General features: G+C 36.9%; 2 protein-coding genes across 2 annotated transcripts; both read left to right on the plus strand.

Annotated features, from left to right (window-relative positions):
- The first annotated feature begins 4,794 nt into the window (after positions 1-4,794).
- On the plus strand, positions 4,795-10,109 carry ppme1 (protein phosphatase methylesterase 1). The gene is made up of 14 exons (XM_042431194.1): positions 4,795-5,099; positions 5,991-6,084; positions 6,256-6,348; positions 6,473-6,530; positions 7,082-7,133; positions 7,380-7,534; positions 7,754-7,844; positions 8,128-8,193; positions 8,290-8,413; positions 8,536-8,665; positions 8,884-8,928; positions 9,067-9,131; positions 9,256-9,323; positions 9,673-10,109. Exons 1-14 carry the CDS (start codon positions 5,014-5,016, stop codon positions 9,674-9,676), a joined length of 1,131 nt encoding a protein of 376 aa, XP_042287128.1. The 5' UTR covers positions 4,795-5,013; the 3' UTR covers positions 9,677-10,109.
- A 1,667-nt stretch (positions 10,110-11,776) lies between these two features.
- LOC121910560 (odorant receptor 131-2-like) lies at positions 11,777-12,706 on the plus strand. Its single transcript, XM_042431800.1, has one exon. It carries the CDS (start codon positions 11,777-11,779, stop codon positions 12,704-12,706), a length of 930 nt encoding a protein of 309 aa, XP_042287734.1.
- The last annotated feature ends 460 nt before the right edge of the window (positions 12,707-13,166 follow it).

Consider the following 13,166-nt stretch of genomic DNA (forward strand, 5'->3'; position numbering starts at 1 on the left):
CTCCTCCCTGCAAGTAATAAAGTTTGAAATGTTCTGGGCCTAGGAACCGCCATGCTTTTCAGCCAATCCATACGATGAACAAGGGTGGGTGGATGCACATAGCATCTGTAAGCAATCAGTCAAGCCATTAGCATCTGTACAGGCAATCACCCAAAGAACCGGACACTGAATGGAAAGTGTTAAGAGAGGGGCGTCACTTTATTGGCAGAGTGTTGGAGTCTTGAGTGGACATGCCTCCATACATGTGACTTTCCACATCAGCTCCAGGTCATGGCCCCAGAAAACTTACGTCACGTCACGCGGTTGACTCTGCAAAATGTTCTCTCTAAATATCAACTATTTCACCTGCTGATACATGTGCCAAGATGTTACATTCCAAAAACTGTACTTCTTATCCTTTACTTTTTAACGTTCGCCTCCAGTTTTTTTTTGTTGTTTTTGTTTGTTTTTTTTTTACCATAAATGGACTGCACTTAAATTGTGCCTTTCTAGTCTTCTGACCACTCAAAGCGCTTTCACACTACAAGCCACATTCACCCATTCACACATATATTCGTACCTTGATGGCAGGCTGCCATGCAAGTTGCCGTCCTGCACATCAGTAGGACTGTATACTGCTGTTTTATCTTTTTGTCTTTATATTGTACTGTGCATATCTTCAATAATGGATAGACTTATGACATGTTTCCCAAAACTCTTGAGGTTTGGCCTATGACACATTTCCACAATTTACAGTATTTCCAACAATGAAGTGGCCATTAATTGAATGTATATGTTGACTGAGAAGGTCGGCTGCTGGTTGTGATTTTGGCACATGTGAGGACTGCAGGTGTCCAAGAGTCCAGCACCTTGCCTACATATAGTGCAACTGTGCAACTTACTGAAAAAATGAATGAATAGTGTGCTTTTATTGGGATAAATAGACTATTCTAATTATTAAGCTTTGTTACTATTATTATTATTATTATTATTATTATTATTATTATTATTATTATTAGTAGTAGTAGTAGTAGTAGTAGTAGTAGTAGTAGTAGTAGTTGTACTATGTTCTAAGAACTTATTTGCATGTAAATACTTTGGTGACAGACAAAGAAAAGTTGATTACTGTGGTCACAGTGCTCAGATGTTTGGGCAAAGTAATCAATTGTATATTATTACTGCCTTTAAAAGGTTGGATTCATGCATTTTCTTTTCTTTAATTTGCTTTTGGATGTGTTTCAAGGCAAAGATGGAAAATTGCTAAACCTTAAACCCATCAACCCCAAGAATGATACGTAAAAAAGGGGAGCTGCTTTCCCCACCTGCTTCCTTCACCCCTAGCTAAATAAGGTTCCTGTGTGAGCCTGCAGCCAGACCAGTAAACAACCTGCCGGTCTGGCTTCAACCAGTCAGCGGTGACCTCCCCTACATTGCCTGAAAATGAAACTGAGCAGGCACACTCCCGTCACCACTATGTTCTCCCGCACTTTGAATACCATGAACTCTGAATCAGTACTGTGAGACAGCTAATCTCCACTATAAATAAAGACCATTACACTATAAATAAGGTCAGCCGCTGCGTCACTTAAAGGTTAATAGAGCACTCAGGAATGTTTTTTCCGTTTACAGACCCATTCGTCTGTGAACTTTTGCCTTAGTTTTAGTTGAACTAAATATTAGGGAAGAGATGAAGGGAGAGAAACTGAAAAACCATGAATATTGATTAATTTCTCAATTTAAAATCAAGTTCATTTACCAAAACTGAGCCATTTGCACTTCACTCCAGCATATAGAGTAATTTATCTTTACAATTGTCAGAGCTTTTGGAATTCATTTTGACATGCAGTATTTCACAGCACACATGAAGAGAATATTTCACCAGGGCAGCAAATGGCCGCACATACCAGGAATGACTTAACTGTTTGCTAATTGTCTACACTTAGCTTTGACTGGCACTGTTGTTCTCATAGCTTTGTTTTATGTTTCAGCTTTCTGCACACTGTGTCTGTGGCTCTCAGTACATTTTAATAGTGTTAAATGTTTCAAGATATTTCTCTATATATGAAAATATTGCACTCTGCATATCAGGCTGATATACTGTACCTCTAGTCTGTCAGAACAGGAGGTTTAGGTGTATATTGTTTTCTGAAGACATACATGTGCTTCTAACATTAAGCTACATAAAGAATCAAACAAACAAACAACAGTTAAACCTTTGAGTCAGTGCATAATACCCAAATATTTAAGAGTGGGTTTGGATCTGCATCATCATAAACATGTTATCTTAATAATCTTTTGCCTGAAAGGAAGGCCAACACCGTCATAGAATGAAGTCAACATAAAGATGGCAAAAAAGAGATATGAATGAAATATATTTTAAACATGAAGGTAGAGAAAAACTATTAATTTCAAAAAGAGCACAGGGAGCAAATATCCCATCAACCCTTAATTTGGGCAGACTGGTGACCAACATGGCTTAAGTTAGACAAAGTGCCTTAAAGCAACTGTCCATGAGATGATCTGCAGCCTACCAACAAAGAAGGCACATGTTCCGCCTCATGAATGTGCTCCATGTAGTACAGGCCACATGTTGTACATGTGAATAGATGATGTCTGTGCTCTGTTGGCCTCAACTCCATCCATTAACTCTGGCTGCACAGAAAAGATGTGCGATTTCAGCTGAAGGTTTTACAATAGTCAATAAACCTTTGTCACAAGTAGTTATTTTTCCTAATGCATCTTGGTGGTATTTTTGGAAATTATTGTTAATTATTAAGGGAAGATTGTTTGTGACCAGTTATGTCTATTCACCTTCGCCTCTTCGTGTCCTCTCTTGTTCCTCTCACAATCAAATTAGCAAGTCTGCAATTATAGACAATCAGCTGTCATAACATCATTCTCTTTATGTAACTATCTTTGCAAGTCTCTCAAATGCCTTCAGTTGCATAACAATGACTCAGAATACTCGACCGAAACTGCAGCTTGAGTAAAGTTTACAGTCATTACAATCACATGCAGAACTTTTCTTCTTCTTCTTGTCCTTTTTATTATTCTTGTTTATTGTTATTATTACTATTGTTGGATATTTCTCAAGAAGTTATTAACAGCTAACACAATCTTCTACACTTCCCCAAATGCAACATGATAGTATGTTTCATTATACCCTCCCTGCCCTTAAGTAAATAGTTACATGGGTAAAGTGTGTATTGCTGCCACCTTGTGTTCAAGGGTTCATCACACATCTACATACAGTATTAATTTACTGTATGAAGAGTATTCACAGTACTTTGAAACTATGGCCTTGATGTACAATTAAATTTACATATCTTAAACATTTACTATGTTAAAGATTTGGAGTAAGAACCTGTAGAAAGCTTGAATTTTAGAGGACAGGGCAGCTGGGTGTCAGGTGAATTATTAACGTCATTAAGCAGATGTAATAATTTAGATCATTCCCATACGCAACTGAAATCTGATCAATATGGTACTGGGACATTATTACTGAAGCTAAAGGGCAATTACCCAGTTTTATTGTTATGTAGTAAAAAAGGGAATAATTCCTTAAAACTACTGTAAATTCAAACCACGATAACCTGAATATGACACATTTGTCTCTAATCAATAAACACATCTGTCTCAATCTTCAATGGGCTTCTCTTAACTTCTCTTAACTGATATTTGCTATGTTAAAGTTACATGATAACATTGTAAATCCGAGCAAAGTTAAGGTTATTAAAGGTTTTCCTATTAAAACATTCTAAATTAAAAATCAAAAAAAGAAGGAAAACAAAACAGAATTTGTAGATTGAAACATTTTGTTCAAAACCTTAAATCTACAGTGGGCATGTTTTATTTTTACTTTGTCTGCTTTGTTCATTTTAAAGGGCAAGTTTTCATAAGACTATTAAGACTTTTGTGACTCCAAAATGACAAAATTTACAGATAGGTTACTTTGGAGAAAGGCCTTAAATCGAACATGACTCGCATGAAACATTTGAAAACCATTTGAAACCAGTGAGAGCAGACAAAAATAAGACAATACTTTTCTTATCCAGTTTCTTTCATTGGTCATTATTTTAAACTAGACCTACATAGTGTTTAAGAGTCATTTTAAACTTTTATTTGCCTACCAGGGGATGCCGAGTTGCATCTGAGGAGTCAAAAAATTATTAAATGGATAATAAAGAAAAAGCTGTATTTGTCTTACACAAAATAACTTTTGGGGGGAAATTACTTTCACCTAAAATAAAACAATCTGAGAAGGGAAAATATCACTCTTTGGTTGAACTGCTGGCAACCAGTGTTATTATGGTTTTCATTGTTTTTTATTTTTATTTTGTTTTTAATTTTTGTTTTCAATCCAGTTTAGTTTCAGTTTCCAGAGAGGGTTTGCACATTTCAGTTTAGTGTTTTTATATTGCTTAAAAATGTTTAGTTTTAGTTTAGTTTTTATTAGTTTCAGCATTAGTTTTAGTTTTATTTAATATGGGGGTTATTTGTCAGGGGCAAGATTTAAGAAGTTCAGAGTAGGTATTACAATACAAACACAACACTTTGTGACTCAATAAACATATACACCAGTGCTTCCTCATGCTTGTTGGATTGACAAATGTTTGTTTTTTCTGAAGTCAGTTTTTATTTTTCATTTCAATAAACTAAAATGTTTTTCCACACCTAGTTTAGATTTAACTATAATAATCTTGCTGGTTACCTATGTTCACATACGTGATGAGGGGTCACAAGGTGGAAAAATGGGTCATGTTTTTTACAGACAGTAGAGGGCGGTAGTGCTTTAACCTACCAGGAAACAAAATCAGAGAAGAAGAAGAAGGCCGACCCAAAATAATCACAGCAGCCGCAGAAGAAGAGCGATTAGCCTTTTATTAGCCTTTAGCTTGTCAGATAAACGTAGTAACGGAGCAGAGGAAATTCATCCAATGTCTGGCTAGCGTCGGTGCTGGTGTCGGAGAAAAATCTTATGCTGCGAAAGAGAAGGACAGTTCCTGACAGAGACCGACCCCGACTGTCGACAACATGGAGAAACGGCTGCATTTAAACCTGCTAGCTTCCAGACCTCCTATGGCAGGTGGTTTTCAGTCCAGCTCCAAAATGAAAATGGGGTGAGTTTAGCCAGCTCAGTCTTAATAGCATGTTGTTTTGGCTTGATAACGTGATATTTAATCACATCTGCAGTCACATTAGCTGCTCTCTGATTCGTCTGCGCCATCAACACAGCTGCTATGATGCTAACCTGAACAAACATCACATTTATGACAGGCAGCTAATGACAGAACAGCTGAACTGATAGCCTTAGCTACTGCTGCTACCATCAGTGGTGAATAAAACGCCATATAAACATTAATATGAGTATTTACATTAGCTGGCAGCTCTGCCATTCAGGTACACTGATCCTATCCATCATTAGCTAAGATAAGCTAATATTTTTCACTGTGGATAAAGAAAATTCGTCACTCTAAAGCAGTTTCTTAAGATGGTGATGTCAGTGAGGTTTTGGCCCATTTTCTTGTTAATATCAACTTATACAACCTGTGTAGTGAAGGTCAAGACTTGTTTCTGGCTTGTTTACATCACCATGATACAGGGATTTTTAGCAGAGATGCACATTCATGTTGACACTGCATGTGCTGACTCAGGTTTTAACAAACAAACACTTCATTTATTCAGTATTAAGAGCTGTGTTTGTAGGTTAGCAATTTAAACACTTTTATGTTTGGTCATTTTGGTATGATCTCAAAAGATGACCTCAGTAAAGGTAAGATGGACTTTAGACATATCATTTAATCTAAATGGGCCATTAAGGGTTTTGGTGTGGCAGCAATTGATCATGTATAGTTATCAGGGAGTAGTCACTCTCATTAAAACACACACCTAATATCTATGTCCTGCTCCTGAACGTTAATGCTTCTGTGCACTTTAATAATCCTGTTTCCCTTTTAGACAAGAACAGTCACAGCTTTGTTTACACTGTGCTTATCTTTTATTTTATACAGACCTGGACGGAAGAGAGATTTCACACCGCTGCCCTGGAGTCATTACTTTGAAACCATGGAGGATGTTGAGGTGGAAAATGAAAATGGCAAAGATATATCCTTGCAGATTGTTGCTTCTGTTTGTCTGCAGGAAATTCAACATGAGTGATTTATACTACAAATCTAGTTACAAATAGTTGCACATTTTCACATTATTAAGTGCATTAAGTAATGTTCAGTGTATGTCATGTATGCACTGGCATGTATTTCCTTGACTTCCTTGAACATTTTCAGACTTTACTGCAGTGGCTCCCATGGTCCTGTGCTGCTCCTGCTCCACGGAGGAGGCCACTCTGCTCTGTCCTGGGCGGTGTTCACTGTGAGCATGATTACACAAACTCTGTAGCCTCTTAAGTCTGAAAACCATGTGTTGAAATACCCACAACACAACATATAATATTTTTGAAACTGTTTGTTTTTCTTCCATGTTTGTGTCTTTACAGGCCGTCATATACAGCAGGATCAACTGCAGGGTGGTGGCAATGGACCTTCGAGCTCATGGTAAATGGTATAGGTAGTCACAGGACACAAAATTAGTTACTAGACATGTTTAATACGTAGTTGAGGAAAATTTAGGAGTTTGTCTGAGTCCATCTCAGGACACCTTGATAACACCTGTTCTAATATGCAGGAAAATTGAGGTCTTGAATGATATTTGTCAGTTCAGTTAGGTAGTAATAGCAATCCTCTTTGAATAACGATGAGTGATTTAACAATCTTCTAGGTCACCTACTGTCCTATCCTATCCTATCCTATCCTATCCTATCCTATCCTATCCTATCCTATCCTTACCACTCTTTGTGTCTTTCCAATTGCAGTGATGAAATAAAGCAGTGATCACTTAATCTTTCATACTGACAGCATAATAACAAAGGTCCTTTATCAGATTTTGCTGCTGAAATAGCAGCTACAGTGCCATTAGTGTCATTAGAGGTCAACTTTCCCCACATCCTGTGATCACAACCCTCCCTACTTCATTTGGCAGGTCATTCTTCATATTCATGGGCTCAGATGGAAGAAATGGTTAAATTTGTTTATGTCTTTTCCTGCAGGTGACACTAAGGTGAAAAATCCTGAAGATCTCTCTGCAGATACAATGGCCAAGTAAGTAGTGTGTGGGTGGGTGTGTGTGTGTGTGGGTTGTTGGGTGGGGCAAAGGCTGACAATTATTTTGTGAAAAGCACTTACACACTCAAATTAATCAGAGTAGCAATGAACCACTAGTGTCTTAATTCATTATTAAATACAGTCTCAGTCCTGAGGTTTCTGTCTGAATATTTAGAAACACTGAAACAAATGATGGAAATGTAACATGGTTAACAGGTTATCTCTTGCTTTTTCTTTCTAAAGGGATATTGGCAAAGTGGTTGAGGCGCTCTATGGAGATAACCCACCACCAATCATGATTATTGGACACAGCATGGGTGGGGCCATTGCAGTTCACACAGCTGCTGCCAACCATATACCATCCCTGCTCGGTCTCTGTGTCATTGACGTTGTAGAGGGTAAGTGCTCCCTCGTTGTCTTATAGGGGCATGACTTCGTTTATCAAATCAAAAGGTGTTGATGTTATTCTTTTAGTCCACAGCTCTAGAGTTTTTCAGGCTTAAACTGATTACATCTGCAGTGTATTTAAATTAGAAATACTCATAATTCTTTCAAATGATGTTCTCACTATTGTATTACCGGGTATAATAATGACAAATCATCGTGTTTGCATTCAGGTACAGCAATGGATGCTTTGAACAGTATGCAGAATTTCCTCAGAAGTCGGCCAAAGACATTTAAATCTCTGGAAAATGCCATTGAGTGGAGGTAAACATACAAACACTGACACTGCCACATCTTGGAAGTATGATTGTGCAAATTATTTGGTTAATGTTAGCAAATAGTGTCATAAACATTATTTACTAAAACTAATAGGAGCCTTGTTTTAAGCATTTGCAATATTTTGGGCTTGAAAAGGGTGTATTTTGATTGTCAAGTTTTCACTTGGTTGAACAGCCTCCATCCTGAGAGTTTGGATTAGTAAGATTTCATTAAATTTCATCCAGTTATGATTCTTGTACACAAGACATTTCTTTTCCTTTCCTTTTAGTGTGAAGAGTGGCCAGATCCGAAACATAGAGTCAGCTCGGGTGTCAATGGGAGGCCAGGTGAAAAAGTACGTCTGCTACGATTCTCATCTGTACATTTAGTGCTGTGCAGGTTTGCGGGTTTCATTTACTGTATGTTACTTTTCCTCTTATGACATTCGCAGATGTGAGGAATCCACGAGCAGTCCAGGTGTCTCTAATAGCATTGAAGGTATAATAGAAGAGGAAGAGGAGGAAGAAGTGGAAGAAGAATCCAACAAGAAAAGAATGAAGGAAGATGATCAAGAGGTTCTGTCTGTCTTAATCCTCGTCTTACTCATGTATCGTGTGTGTGTGTATATATAATGTTTATGTCTGTGTGTTGGAGAGAGGTTAAAAAATATCTTAAACAGTTGATTTCTTTCATACAGATAAAAAAGGAAAGTGTCTTCACCTGGCGAGTGGAGTTGTCAAAGACAGAAAAATACTGGGAGGGCTGGTTCAGAGGCCTGTCTGCCCTCTTTCTCACCTGCCCAGTGCCAAAACTGCTCCTGCTCGCAGGTTAGATCAGTCAAATCACCAAAGTGATCACAGTGAACTTACATTATTATTATTGGTACTTCATACACGAACATAAATAAGATCAAGGATGGGCAGATTTGATGGAATTTCAGCGCAGTCTCACTAGATTGGATGAATGCAGATAATATAAAGCTTTTTCCTAAGAAATGTTGCCATTGACTGCACCGTTAACACCCCTGACTTGTTCCATTGTACAGGAGTGGACAGGCTTGACAAAGACTTAACTATTGGACAGATGCAAGGTAAGGAGTACAAACTTAGATTTTCTGCATCGTTTCCGATGATTGTCTGAGTTGGACTGTCGCTATATACTTCAGTACACAATCTTAAATCATAAGTGTAGTCACAGAGTGATCAATAATCTCACTGTTTGTCCTCAGGGAAGTTTCAGATGCAGGTCCTCCCACAGTGTGGTCATGCTGTCCATGAGGACGCACCTGAAAAAGTAAGTGGTGTTTACCTGATCATATGAGCTGTATTATTGAATATGATGTTTGATGTGTGTGTTCAGCTGCTGCTCTTTGATCCAGATTCAGTTTGTTGCTATCTTTCTCGTCATCTGTCACCAGGTAGCAGATGCTCTAGCAACATTTATGGTCCGGCACAAATTCACAGAGTTTAAGGAAGGATATCTGTGGTAAGTGAACTTCCTACCAGTAAGGATGTATACACTATAAAAGATTTGTTAGATATTCAAGCAGTTCATTGATTGTATATAGTTAAGGATAATAATCATTCCAAATAGGTTTTGTATAGAATAAAGACTGAAATGTTGAACAAAAAGTAAAAATTACATTAAACGGTTGAATGTTTCACAGGATTTCACAGAATATAGCTGCAATGTGTCAGCTGTTTGAGGACATTCTGTGGTCCTTTTTAAAAGAATTTACAATTAAATTACATTGTTTTCTTTAAAAAATGAATAATTGCAAAAACAGAGATGTAATGTCCACATTGTCTGATTTTGTGTAATCATCTTTCTACAGCTAATTTCCAGTTTTCAGCCTAAATATAGCCAGCAGCCATAGAAGAAATGTTACGACTCATCGGCATCAACATACAATTTAACAGCAAATTAAGGAAAATATAATAAGCATTATTATTATTATTATTTTATTATTGTTATTATTATGTTGCTTTTGTTATGTAGATACTTTGCCTTTCAGCTTTGCCTTATTTTTATTTTAAAACACTGGGATTTGATTGTATTTTTCCTTTACAGTATTTTTTTTTTTTTAATCTCTGAAATGTAATGCTACCCTTGTTTTAATGTTTTATTTTGGGTGATTGCATCACTGTTATAATACATGTTTGTAATGTTTGAATCCAAACAACGATTAAAGATGGATGCAGCAAAAAATGTCACCCATGCTTGTACGTATATTTGGAATGTGTATTAAAAGGACGTCATGATCATTTTAAATGTGGTAGTTCATCATTACATCATGTTGCAAGATACAGGTAATTGGTGTTTGAAATAAGTGACAAATACATCTTATATAATTATACTATAATATGTTATAATAATAACCAAAAGTCTTCACACCGTAGCTGTAAATGATGATTGTGTACACTTCTCAACCCTCTTCATTTTTTATGTTTTGAGTTCTCAAGTCAACGTCTGAAGGAAAATTTTTGGATTTTTGTGAAGGAAATATTTTACATACTTGTCCAGAATTCTGGCTTTATGGACCACTTTAGCGTTAGCAACATTAGCAACAAGCAGCTCTATTAAGCATCTCTTTTTATGAGTTCTTCTTTCAAAGCATCCTAAAACAGAAGAAACAAATCCTGTATATCTTCCTGCAGTATCTTAAAAGTTCAGGATGCTGCAGAAACAGAAGTAGAAAACAACATCACAGTTTTTTAAACTTTGATGGAAGTGACATGTTTTTCTTCATGTGCCTGATTTACTCAAGGGAAAGAAATGCAGGTTTTAATTGTCCCTCCACAGACTAACACACTCAGAAATATCTTGTAATGATGTGCAATATAAACATTTGAATTATTAATGAACTGTAATGACTGTCCTCCAAAGAGCTAAAGCCACTGAGACCATTATGTGATTAGAGTCTAAACAATTTGTGTCCTAAACAGAAGTTCTTTGGTTGCATCATTTTAGGCCTAAAACACATTTTCAACAAAACTTTAAAAACATGGGTTGAAGCTAAGGCAGGAACGTGTATTTTTCCCTGTTTAGTAAATATATCTTTGTTACCTTTTGACTCTATGTTCAATAGAAATACTGTAGGATTGACTTACATTGGAGAGATTTTAGTGTGTGAGGCAAGAAACACTGTTGACCCCGACTACTGATTCCACCTGGCATTGAGTCTTTAAACCTTATTTTTCTCGCAACAAATGAAAACAAATCTGTCAATAAGGATCTGTCCACAGTGACTAGACATGATGATGAATCACAACATGTTTCAACACTCATTTGGGCACCTGACTGATGTTTTAAGACAGACTTTAAGTATCGCTTAAGTTCAACAATGTGAAACAACAATATAACACATACAATATATTTTAATACAACTGTAAATAAGCTGTGCTTCAGTAGCACACAACTTCTCCGACTCTTACTCATTCAAAGAAACCACGAGCAAGGCTGAACTTTGACTGGCTGTTCAACTGAAGGTTGGGGTGATGATGTCAAGAAGACACAGATGACTTATAAAAAGGACGTGATGGAGGTTAATTCACTCCTCAGCCCTGTTCACCAAAACCTCATTGTCAAATGAAGACAGACCAAACCAGTAACATGTAAGTAATGTGTCTCGTACATACTGATGAGACAATACATATGATTTCATAGATTGTATTTAGTTCTGAAGTATTTTTATTTATTGTGAGACTTTGCAATTGTTGATGTTTTTGTGTAATTTTTTACCCCTGAATTTATGACTTTGTTTCAGACCAACATGCTTATTTAAGATATTGTGTGACAGAATCATCCTGAACAGGCTTTTAACATCCAGGAATGGTTATTAAAAATGAATGTTCATAATATTTACTGTTGATTACAAAAACATGATATGTTTTTTTGTGTATGCCCTGTCTTTACAAATGCTGCATGAAGCTGTGATCATGAATAACACAACAGAAGTAACCCAGGTGATGCTGTTTCAGACACCTTTCAAAGCTTTGCTGTCCATGCTGCCGTGTCTCCTTTTCCTGTATGTAAATGCAGTCATGCTGTTCGCCTTGTTGAGGAAGCCCTTCTTACTGGAGTCCTCTCGCTACATCCTGTTCGGTCATTTACTCATCATCGACACTCTCCAACTTCTAGTGACTATGTTGCTTTACCTCTTTGCTGAGACCATGGTCAGAATGATCAGCTACGTTTGTGTAACTGTCACGCTACTTGCAGTCGCCACTTACAAAATGTCACCCATCAACCTGGCTGTGATGTCTTTGGAGAGGTATGTTGCTATTTGTTTTCCACTGAGGCACACGGACATTACCACCAACAGGACGACGGGCACAGCCATCACTGTTATGTGGATAGTGGGCTCTTTGGACTCACTCACCCAGTTTTTCCTGTTTATCAGTCTGGAGAACACAGGTTTCATTCTGCAAAGTTTCTGCACTAAAAGCAATGTCTTCCAGCTAAAGATTTATTCAACTGTATATAACGCCTTCACCGCTATATATTTTGCGTTGGTGAGTCTGATTATCATCTATACATATATTGCTATCATGATTGTTGTAAAGTCAGCCTCGGGTAATGTTAATAAAGCCATGAAGGCCTGCAAGACAGTGTTATTGCATCTGTTTCAGTTGTGCCTTTGTCTCACCTCCACTCTGTTTAATATGATATCCCCCAATAAGATGACGACCATAAATACTGCAATGGCTGTTACTACTCGGTATGTCCTCTTTTTAAGTCTTATTGTCTTTCCTAAGTGTTTGAGCCCACTCATATACGGCCTCAGAGATGACACCCTCAGACATGTCTTCAGATACTATTTCACCTTTGGTTTCAAAGTCACTATTAAGCCATCTCCAAAGTCTTGACAAATAAATAAGAATTAAAAATATGGTTTAAATGTTTTTTGTCTGTTTCTTAAAGGTAGTGTTCATTGATACGCTGATTTTAAACTTAAATTAGTGTTTGCATTTACTCCTATACAAGACAATTACAATGCTGTATAAAGCAGGTATTTTGTCAAGCAGCTGTAAAGTCTGAGAATTATTGTCTAAAATCATGTCTCCTCAATGAACCATGTCTATTTTCAGGGTAAAAGCTTGACTGTAATTAACATAGTGCATACAAATTAATGTCACCCTCAATACACCTTTTTTGGTGAAATGTGTGTTAATAAAAGACCTCATTTGTACACAGTAATGATGTGACAAAGATATTTGATAATACACTGTAAAAAAAAGTAAAAGATGACAAATTGTGTTAAATATCTAGTCTTGACTGTTGGACAAGTTTGTAATGAGACAAAACCCATTAAGGTGTCAGAAGTGC

This window comes from Thunnus maccoyii, chromosome 13, assembly GCF_910596095.1.
Source record: "Thunnus maccoyii chromosome 13, fThuMac1.1, whole genome shotgun sequence".
Taxonomy (NCBI): domain Eukaryota; kingdom Metazoa; phylum Chordata; class Actinopteri; order Scombriformes; family Scombridae; genus Thunnus; species Thunnus maccoyii.